At 37.0% G+C, this 11891-nt stretch overlaps 1 protein-coding gene across 1 annotated transcript; it reads right to left on the bottom strand.

Annotated features, from left to right (window-relative positions):
• Nucleotides 1-3927: 3927 nt before the first annotated feature.
• Nucleotides 3928-9295, bottom strand: LOC135157673 (uncharacterized). The gene is made up of 5 exons (XM_064114080.1): nt 9149-9295; nt 8075-8224; nt 7184-7288; nt 6532-6604; nt 3928-5759 (listed from the first exon to the last, which is right to left on the bottom strand). The coding sequence occupies exons 1-5, from the start codon at nt 9293-9295 to the stop codon at nt 5668-5670; spliced, it is 567 nt and encodes a 188-aa protein (XP_063970150.1). The 3' UTR covers nt 3928-5667.
• Nucleotides 9296-11891: the final 2596 nt, after the last annotated feature.

Raw genomic sequence — 11891 nt, 5'->3', positions numbered from 1 at the left:
AATGAGAAAGAAGTAATTCAGAATATTACCACGGCACTCTACGAATCTCACTAAAGAGGGTTTTTTTGTGTATTCAGATGATCTTTCTGATAACTCGTTTTTTTTTTGTGTGTGTGTAGATCAAAATCTATAAACGATTTTGATTTCATTATAACTTGAACGTGAATTCTGGCGATGATGTTGAAAAAAATCCTGGAATGGGATGCACACCCCCCGTTGCCTATATGTTTGGGAAGAATTTCACGAAAATTGGTCAAGGAAATTATAAATACAAGTAAAAATAAGTCTATGTCTCATGCACGGTCTCCTGTGATCAACCATTAGTTGTTCAAAATAAAGTTGCATTCTTTGTGGCTCATTTCTTTTGATCTGCTTTCAATTACGACTGGCTTTGACTCATAATTCTCAATTTCTCGTCTTATATTCATTTTAAACAGTACATTTTAGTTTAAATATTTGAAAAAAGTAATAATGATTTCATATACTATTGTGGGTCAATTTCTGTTTGATCCCTTTTGCTTGTTGGCAAGGGTGTGGCTATCTTGAACAACTTTTTTTTTTTGAAGTGTTGAGGTGATAATCGATCTTTAATTCGTTATTGCATTTGTGAAAAATTGAATTCTATGATTTGTCATTTTTTGCCTTAATGTAATGTTTTGGATTAAATTAAATTAAAATGTTTTGTTTTGATGATAATTCATAAATGTCAGCAGGATTTTTATTTAAATCTGTATATAGCATCCACTCTCACACGCAGATAAATGCCTGCCCCTATTGTATATGCAATACAAATGCAGGACCTCCCGTTTTAAACATAATGCAATACCGTATTTTATTGATCTTCTTAATAACTCGTAAATTGTATATTTTCACTGTAATTTCATTGTATACTGGAATTTTTTTAACGTACCATTAGTTTTATCATTATTACATAATTGTTTTATGCTACATGTGCAATTGTTATACCTTTGTAAATACATACATTTCAGCTTTTTAGCTGCAGTATGTGTACGACTGTTTTTACTGGAAATAAATAAACCATGAAATGAAATGAAATGAAATGAAAGTGTGTGTGGAAGGTACGGCTTCAATCCCCCAAAGACCTTATAATAAGGTCTTGGGGGGGGGGGGGGGAATTGAAGCCGTACGCGCGCTATACCATTAGTAATTAAAACGCTCAGCATGCAGGGAAATTAACGAGCTGCCTTAAATGCATTTGAGAGGATAAATGATGAATGCGAAGTTGAGGTTTAGAATTGTCATGCAAATGAACGCTAGTATACATTATTGGCCGCCGGGCAGGGCGACGCTATAGGGGGGGGGGGGGCACTGCCGGCCGGGCAGTCGTTCATCTCATTTTTCAACTAGCTGATCGAGATAAGAAAATGGGGGAGAAATGAGAAAGAACTATATCCAAAATAGAGGCACCCGGCGGGGCAACGGGTCGTGTAACTCTCCTAATATGCTCTCGTCTTGCTGCCCCTAGCTCCCCCCAAAATTGTTGCCGCTCCTGAGATTTGAGAGAGCGATTGAGCGGTAGTGGTTTCCGAAGAGAATTCGATGAAGAGATAGGGAAAACAGCTAGTGTGAATATAATGCAGGCCTATTAAGGATTTTGGAGTTGTGCACTGCGGCTTTAATGTGGAATAAATTATAACTGATAGAGGCTGTTTCCCGGGGGGGGGGGGCAGTCAAATATATTGCTGTACACACGTACGCGTGACCAAGTAATTTCCAAACACCCCCTAAACGATCGAGATTTTCTCTGTGTGCAAAATAACCCCCTAAACAAGTTTTTCGCGGGCTTTATTTACACATTTTGGCCCCTAATTAAGTTGTCGCAAAAATATGACCTCCGGGGAAAAAGCTTGGGGAAAAAACATACCCTAAACACGTTTGGCTAGTCTTTAGAACGAATCAAAGTGCCCATGCCGATCGATCGAGCTAGGTTTAAGAGTAAATTAGGATTGCAGGGGCAGCGCAAGAATATATATATATATTTTTTTTTGGGGGGGGGTCTGAGGGAGATGGCCTCAAGTTTTTATCACTTTAAGTAGGACCAAATGTAAAAGACCTCTAGCTCCTTTTAAAATGATCTTGCTTCTTATTATTCTTTCTCTCTCTCGTTTTCAGTTCTCCTCATTACTAAAAAAATAATGGGAGCTGTCATCCTTGCTTCCCCCACCTGTGTTTTATGCACCGCTCCTGGCCTCTCTCCATAGAGTGAATACATTTTATTCCAGCTCTATATGCCTCTCCCCCATTTCTTCTGGATGAACTTTCACCCAATTCTCCTTCTTTCCAGCTTCCCCTTTCACGTACTATTTTTTCCTCCCTCTCTCTAGGGCGGGGCTTAAGGAGGGGGAAGGGGTTGGTGACCATGCAGTCGATGCAATTTTGAATGGAATGAAAAAGGCCCTCAGAATAAAAAGCCTGAAAATGATATAGAATGACCCCTTTCCTTCAAGAAAAAAACATGTTTTCTAAAGGCCGATATTATGTTGGAAAAGTCTGAATTCAGAATTTAGTCTAAGTGGAATCCCTGGCACCCCCATATACATGAAAACAGGGTCACTGGGAATGATTTTTTTTACTTGGGGTGCTGATCTACATTTGAAAAGAAAAAAAAAAGGTTTTCAGATCAAAATGGAAATCAAATTGATCCCGAGAAATTTGAAAAGCAAAAAAAAAGAAAGAAAAAAGTTTACACTGCTAAATGAAGATCAAATCGTCCAGAGAAATTTGAAAATAAGAAAGAGCGGGTTTCACTACAAACTGAAGGTAATTTTGGTTACATTTCTCCATTTTTACACATCTTCCAGAATACCTGGGAGTGCTGCCTATGGAGAATACACACAGCACACCCAAGGAAAGTTTGGGGGGTGCTTCAGCAACCCCAACACCCCCGCTTCCTACATGTAGGCCATGCATGAAAGTGGGAAAAGGAAAAAATAATCAGTATATTTATTTACCTTCATTTAATGGCGAGAAAAAGGGTAACATATAAAGTTGCCCCCACCCCAATAAAAATACCCTGGCACTGCTCCTTCCTCCTCTCTATGTCTCTCACTCACTCTCTCTTTGCCCCCTATTTTCTCATACCAACTCTCTCAACCTTTCTGCATCCCCCCAAATATTCACTCCAAGGTCCAAAATGTCCCCTTGCATAAAGGTTACTACAACTAGTATCATATTAACTTTGCCATTGAATGGTAATTACCATGGTAACAGTGCTAATCAGCCAATGAGAACCAAGGACTTCAGGGAAGTAACCATTGGATGGCAAAGTTACCATAATAGTATCTTTTATGCAACAGGGCCCAGACTGGAAGGATGTTGATGTATGGAAGCTCTCTTTCCAAAGCTAATATAGAGTGTAAATTGCCAATTTGGTCCAATCATCAATTCGTCCAATCACCATTTTGACCTACTCTATGACCATTTTCTTCTCATAACCAGTTGGTCTAATATCCATTTAATTTTCTTTCATTTTGCACAATTTAACACTTAGTCCAATTAGACCAAATGGTATATGGACTAAATGGCTATTGGACCAACTGGTTATTAGACGGGATGGCATTAGACTAAATGAAATTAGACCATGTGGTGAGTGGACGAACTGGTGGTAGACCAAATGATAGTAGACGAGTTGGTATCAGACGAATTAGAAATAAAGCATATAGAGGGCCGGACTCCCAATCCATAGTCTCCTCCTTGTCAATAATGAAAAGGGGAGCCGAGGGGGTTGGCACTGGATTAGGGTTTGGGAATCAGGCCCTCTATGTTAGCTATGGGAAAGGGAGTTTTGATACATCAACATCACTCCATCCAATCTGGAATACCAGTTTGTATTTCGCTCTATGCAAAGCACTATAGAGGGCAATTGAATCAGAGTGTAAAGAATTGATTACAACTTCACAAATACTATATTATTATATTCAAAATTTGTTTCATCATTTATTGATGCGATTGAGCATAAGTAATCTCAATGGGATGAAACAAATGAAATTACCCAAGTTCAAAATTGTGACAAGCTAGAAACATAAATTCAACAAATTACTGGGTAATGATTGACTTTCCACCATTTTAATATATCATCCTATAATATTGCAATCCAAATGCTTCATACATGTCAATAATTGAGAATTTCTTCATATTTCTCTTTCATGAAGAATCTTAGCTAGAAAGAACAAACTTTTTACAAACAAATAACATCTTTTAGGGTGTTTGGTTCACCAATTAAAGGGGGGCGGGGCAAGGAAGTTGAGTTACAATTATCAAAAGTCAATAAACGAAATTACATTTAATCAAAGGACTTATGCCTTATTTGGAATTTTCTTGCAACATCCAATAGGTTTTCGCGCATCCTGCGGTCTGAATAACAAAATAAGACATCACTTCTTACTATCAATATTGAATAAGATGCATCAATCATATTTGTTAGATGAGGGGACCTGGAATTCCTTTAAGGATTTTTTTATTGAAAATGAAATTGGCCTGTATTACTCCATCTAAGCTAAGAAAGCCCCTATTTTCTAAAAACGGTGCTTGGCAAATACTTGGTAGGAATGCCAACTAGTACTTTGATTACTTAAAGCTACTAAGTAATATACATGTACTTTTCTATCTATTATGGATAGGTAAATAGAAAGCAAAATAATACAGAAGGCAGCTGCAAATAACAAATATGTTTCGTGACCCCCCCCCCTAAAAAAAAAAAAAAAATCTAATACCAGCAACTTACAGTTGGTTTGGGGGTGGCGGTCACAGACAGATGGATCACTTTTAATCAAAGAAAATAATTACTAACCACTTAAAAAATAATTAACAAATAATAATGCTAGAGACCGCCAAAAATGGAAAGAAAGCATGGAGGCCTTATGTGCCACAGGGCATGAATGAGGATAGTAATAGAAGTAGTAGTAATAAATATCTACTCCCCACTTATGAAATAATTACTTACCATAGAAGAACTTATTAACATATAATGATAAATGAAAATTGTCACTAAATGTCAGCTTATCATGTTAGGAAACAATTGCTCATCACATAAAAAATGATTAATCTTCATATAAGAAATGATTATTTATAATGATAAAGGTATCACTGATTAATCATGGCATGATTTTTAACGTCCAGTATGACTTGTATGGTACCTTTTACCATGCAAATGAAGTTTGGAATCTTTCCTGGGGAGCATTTCATGAAGCAAATAGTGATTCACCAATTTGTTCTGAGCCAATCGAATGCAAGGATATCAGTAGCTTATAACTATATTCAGTGAAAATATCCATTTGTTCTGAGCCAATCGGATTCAAGGATATCAGTTTCTTATAACAGCTGTCAGTGAAAAACTTACTGACTTTCTGTGATATTCACCAAGTAATTTGTTCTGAGCCAATCGGATGCAGGGATATCAGTAGCTTATAACAAGATTCAGTGAAAATAACCATTTGTGATATTCACCAACTGATTTGCTCCAATAGCTTATAACAAGATTTAGTGAAAATAACCATTTGTGATATTCACCAACTAATTTATTCTAAGCCAATCGAATGCAAAGATTCCAGTAGCTAATAAAAGTTGTCAGTAAAAAACATTGATTATTTGTTTAATGAAATACTCCCATGGATCTTAGAATCCCACACAGACAAGCCGATGGAGACCTTAACCCGGAGGCCACTTCATCTGTCTTCCTCCGATGACGTGAATATGGAGATGATAAACGGACTGACTGCCATGCTGTCCATTGTTGATAACTGCACAAGAAAATAAGAACGGTGTGGGCTGAACATGAGAAAATTTCAGAAACGTGTTGCCAAAAAAATGTTTCAAGCTCATATCCTTACCCAGTCAGAACAATCATTGACAAAATTGGGTTGTTTCTCCAATACGCAAAGAGTGACAGATGTACAAGTGCCTGAATCATTTATTTTTTCATTTCATTTCCTTTTTTCATTCACATTTCATTAATTAAAGTATTGTTGTTGTTTTCTGTTCAAAGATATATATGTAATACTAGCCAAAAGCCAAATGTCTCATTAAAACAAAAAAAATAATGATGATGATGATGATGATAATAATTATAATAGTAGTAGCATATTCAATTCGGTAGGAATTGGTGTAATTGCGATTCTTTCATAGCTTGTTTGAATAATCTACATAAAATTTACAAATAATATGCACCCCCAGAGTTGCCAACCTCTGGAAAAGTAAATTTGTATTCTGTACCTTCAGTGGTACTTTTCACTCAAAATTTGTGTCTCAATCTACCCTATTCTTCTATTCTTGCTTTACAAGCTACAATGCTGTCTTCTTGGTGATTATACAAGATTTAATATGTAGAGGATTTCTTGTATACATTTTACCTACAATTTCAACAAAATCTTTTGCCTCCTCTTCTTTTTTCTTCCTTTTTTTGGGGGGCTCCAATTTCGTACCTCATCTCATGCACGCGCTCACATATTCTCATATTTTTGTCGCAGTTTTTTTTTAAATATTACATTTTGTTATAACTGGCAGCTGTCTTACCGACTCTGTAACCATCATCCAACGGCTCTTTGTCAGCAAGCTTCCGGGCTACGGTCATCAGATGTCCAAGTAACTGTTTCACAAGAAAGATACAAAAGCGTGTTTTAAAGTCTTTTTTAGTCTTGGTAAATGCCCCTTAAATTGAATGTGGCTTTACCTATTCATTACTAGATTGAGGGCATGTGTATGCCCTAAAAACAGATATGCAGATTATACAAAATCAAAATCAAAGGTCATTTTGCCTCCGACGAAGATTCTGCTAGGAGCGAAAGCTTAGGCCCCTTTTTGACTTTCTAATTTACTCCATTGGCTCTCTTTTATTAGATAAGCAGTTTTCAGCAGCTTCTTTTTGCCAAAATCAAATTGTGTTTAAACCCCAAAAGAGCCGGGTTATTTGGACCCATCTCACAGCCGAGGGGGGGGGGGGGGGATTCCCCGCCCCCTGAGATCTTGGTCTTCGATCGCGCGAGAGAGGAAGTAGAGGGGAGCAGAAGGGCAGGGGAGGAGGAGGGGAGAGGAAGTAGAGGAAACAAGAGAAGCAGAGGATAAGAAAAACAACATGTAGGACAGATAAGACAAAATAAGGACAAGGGAAAAAGGAAGCGGAAAAAGAGACGAAAAAGGAGGAAAGAGAATGAAAGTATATTCTTACCGGCGAGTCTTCGTCTTCTGCATCACTCAAACCTGGTATCTCTTTCCGGGGTATCACTAGAAAATGGGTTGGAGCAACAGCGTTGACATCACGGAATGCTATACACTAGGAGTACATGAAAAATATACACAACTAATTACAATAGAAATTTGAAAGACAGAAAGAAAGAGAAAGAAAGAAAGAATGAAAGAAAGAAACAAATTGGACAAATAAAATGAAATTGCTGTTAAAGGCAACAGCGGTTTAATATTTACAATAGATAAAAGCTCACTGTAATTAAAACTTGTCTTTTTACTATAATCTAGAAGGGTTTGGTTCATCAATTTTCAGGGGGGGGGGGGGCTGGACCCCATCCATACATTACTTTATTGGATTTGTACATGAAGTCACGTTTTGAGCAATTTTTGGTTTGATATGAAAGTACAAAATAATGCATAATTTCTGAACCATGAACTTGAATGTCACAAATTTGGTATTAAAAATATGCACAAGACGTATCTAGGTAAAAAGTCATTTCATTTTCATTTATTTTATTTTGACACGGTACATATAGACCAGCCTAAGTCTGTTCGTCAGAACTTCTGTGTATTAAAAGAAAAATATCTAGACTCTCTCTCAATATACACTTATGGGTGTGTGAAATTTGACCACTTCAAACCACATCACCTTTGTGAAAAAATAAAAATTAAGTAAATACAAGGGGGTTGGGGCGATTTAGCCCCCGAAATGCTCAAAAGAGACCTGAAAGCTAAAAAGGAGCCCTAGAAACCCCCGATTCATCTCAATGTTAAACTTATATAATGTTGCAGATTTAGACAATAAGTTGAAGAGTAGTCCCCCCCCCCCAAAAAAAAAAAAAATGATTTTTTGCCTAAGGTCAATATGACTTACTTGATCATCTTCATAGATTATATCGGCTGGAATCTCTTTATTGAGGATCTTTGTGAAGATATTTGGCTGAGTTTTCTTGGGGTCTGCTTTCCGTGCCTCGGAGGCTAAGATACTGGCTCGTACTTCACCATCCTCAATGACTGAATGAGGCTGTCATATTGGAAAACAAAAAAATATGAGTGTTACTGTAATAAAATGAAAATCCATATTTTATTGTTCGAAATAGACATAAGAAATTAAATACTAAAAAAATTCATATGGCCCAATTAATGGGCCCGGCAGCCGCTATGCAGCGCCAGATCGACAAGGCTCTTTTCCTTTAATTGTTGGAACGTCAAATTCAAACAAGGTAGCAGCAACTCCCATCTTTTAACATCTTTTGGTCTGAGGCCGGGTTTGAACTCCCGACCTCCCGGTTGTGAGGCAGACGCTCTACAAACTGAGCCAACACACCAGTATGGGGAGGTTCGTGAGGATAAGTCGGTTTTGAAAGAAACAGGAAATTTAGTGAAAAAGTCGGTGAAGGTTTGATCAATGAAAATCAATCAAAGAAGAAGAAAGCTTCAAATTTTCTAAAATTTTAATTGTGACTTCATATGTGAGCAACTTCCCCATATATCATGTAATATTACAAATTCCACAAAATTCCAAATTTCTAATGGAATATAATGACTAGAAATACATTTTTGTATAGTCTAGAAGGTGATATCCAACAACATAAGTAAAGTCACTTTAAAATTTTTGAGAATTTTGTATTTTGGGGGACTTTTTATATTTATCACATCATGGAGGACCAGGTCCAGGAGGAGCTGCTCATTTGTGATGTCACAATACCAAAACTTTGAATTGCGGATATTCATCAGACCTTCACAAAATTTTTCCACTTTTAACTTTAATTAGGGAGAGCTTCCCCTTAAATTGAGACAACTGGAAGCTTGTTTTAATGACAAAGTATAATTAAGCTTACATGTAGGAGCCTAGTTTTTTATGAAGGTCCATAACTGGAATCTAAAAAAAAATGAAGAGATGATGGAAAAGGACAACAACATAAAAAAGATTGCAGTACCAAGAGACCATCCATCCAAACTTTTCACCACTTATTGCCGTCTGAACGTTTGCGGCCACCTTTTCAGCAGTGATCCAATCTTGGAACAGTTTAATGGTAACGTCCTCCAGCGTCGATTCTTTTAAACAGTCACAGCTTAGATTCTCCTTCTTCATCACAGTAAAAAAAGGCTTTAAAAATAGTGACATTCACAACTGGGAACTGCACTTGAAATTAGACTCAAAAGAGTTACAACTTCACTGTGAGATGAGACTCACACTCACAGGACATACTACACTCCCAACAGATGGTTATGAATAAGAACTTATGATAAAGAAGGTACAGAATAAAAAAAAGACAAACAAAACCTGGTGGGTGTTTCATAAAGCTGATCGTAATTCAAGAGTGACTTTAAGAACGACTGGTGATCATTTCTTGTGGTAAATGGTATATACCAAAATGTTAATTGCCGATGGTTTAGCGCGTAAGAAAGGATCACCAGTCGTTCTTGAAGTCGTTCTTAACTTACGAACAGCTTTATGAAACGGCCCCCGGGAAGAAAATAAAGAGGGGTGAAGAAGGTAGAGAAGAAAGGAAAATGAAGTGAGGCAAGAAAGGGGGAGGGTACTCAGGAGACTCCTATAGAGTAAAAATCATTTACTAACGTATGCTTACTCTCTACGGAGCCAGGGATTGCGTACCATTCATGTGCGTGTACCGCGAAAAAAACTGAAACTTTCACCCCCAAGATTTCTACTTTCCTTCTAAAAGATCTAGCCCTAAATCATGTAAATGGGATACAACTTCATTTCCAACATTTCTACGATATTGATTTCATTTTTAAACAAGAATTCATTTAAAAAACGAGAAAAATATGAAAAGACTAGGAAATCTTGCGTGCGTGTTAACGTCGCCATCTTGATTTCTTTGAGACTTTGTCTTTCGCCAAAAGCTTCGGTCTCTGTTAATTGGTTGCTTGTTCCGGTGAACTCCGTTGGCTCCACTCACCAAATACAGAGACAAAGTTCTAGCTCGATCTGTAAAGCCCCATGGCCATATGTTTATGTATTAAGTTCTGATAAAACAGGGAAGTGAAAACTGAAGTTGCGTGACAGTCGAAGTCAGTTTTTTCCCCTTTTAATTTTATTTTTCCACGTTTTGGTGCATTTCAGGCCAAAACGGAATGACAATCTTTATTTTGGTACAGTTCTTTTCGTATATTTTTATGAAAAAAAGACAAAAATCGACAAGCCCCGTTGGGGGGATTTTGCATTGTTAACCCCTAATGGTGGCTGCACGATAGCGAGCCGTCTCTGTGACTCAGTGTGTCCGAGGAGAAATTAAAAAAAAATCAAAATGTTTGAAAACTCCTCGAAACAGACAGCTGTCTACTTTCGCCAAGGCTACACAGTACACATAAGAAAAAAAAGAAACCAAGAACCCCGAGCCAAATCATGAAAACGAGTCACTCAGACTAGTGCTGCCACCAAACGGATATCCGAACGGTTTCCGCCCGCGTGGACGGATAACGGTTTTCATTTTTCGGGTTCGGGTATCCGTGGACACTGATTCACCACTTTCCTGTCACAAAACTCATTAAATTTAGTAAGTTTTAGTCGCCAATATAATCACCAATATCAATTAATCTTCTTTGGTAATATATTTGAAACATGACGTTATTTCAGTTTTGGAGCATGACCGTCCGTGAATGGAGTAAAGTTCCGTTCTGACAACGATGGCGATTTTACTATGGTGTCGCTTAAGATCGTTTTTCTTTCCCATCTTATGTTTTGATGATTTCAAATGCGTTACTCATCGTATATTTTCTTACCTCGACTTTCAATGCGAGTGAAGAATGAAGATAATTTGAAACCATTTAAGCGTCAAATAAATGTTGATCGGGTTACTCGGGTGTGTCATGTTGTTTCTTGTAATTTATTCATCAAATGCAAAATGAATTCTACTTTTTCTCACAGCAACTTTGGTTACCAATGAAGATGATTATTTTTGATTGAATTAATATTTAATATATAAATTACAAAACACACATTTTTTTTTTTTTTGGGGGGGCTTAATTTTTAATCAAATTTATTACTTTTAGGCCTTTATATTTTTTATTTTATTTTTTTTAAATTTTTTTATATTGAGTTTAAGTTGCAAATATGCTTCAATTTCTTTGACTCTGAGTGTGACTGTGGTATGGATGTTTGAGTCGCACAAAAAATACTTTAACGTGGGTGAGGGCTCGGGGCGATTTCACTCCTGCCCCCGAAATGTGAAAAAATATTTGGGGTGTAGCTGTGTGGGCATGCCGGGATGAGGGTAGCCATCAATAAAAAAAAGTTTAATTTGGGGGCTTAATTTTTTATTAAATTAATTATTTTTAGGTCTATTTTTTATATACATTTTATTTGTATTTTTTATACTGAGTTTCGCTGGTGTAGAGCTGAGATTTGAGTTGCAATAATTATGCTTCAATTTGGTAGCGTACACAGGGGGTGGTTACAGGCGTTCAATCACCCTAAAAAAAAATTATACCCATTCCCCGGCCCCCCTAATTTTTTTTTTTTGCGGGGGGTTTGTTTGTTTGCTTGTCAATTTTTTGGGAGGAAACGACCTAAAATTGGTGGTAAAGAACTTTTTTTTTCTTTTGTTGATCAACATTTCATTCAGCTTGAACCCCCCTCCCTTTTAAAAAATCCTGCGTATGCTACTGCCTCAATTTCTTTGACTTTGTGGTGTGGATATTTGAGTCACAGAAAAGATACTTAT

This window comes from Lytechinus pictus, chromosome 19 (assembly GCF_037042905.1).
Source record: "Lytechinus pictus isolate F3 Inbred chromosome 19, Lp3.0, whole genome shotgun sequence".
Classification (NCBI taxonomy): Eukaryota; Metazoa; Echinodermata; class Echinoidea; order Temnopleuroida; family Toxopneustidae; genus Lytechinus; species Lytechinus pictus.
This window is presented reverse-complemented; position numbering and strand designations above follow the sequence as displayed.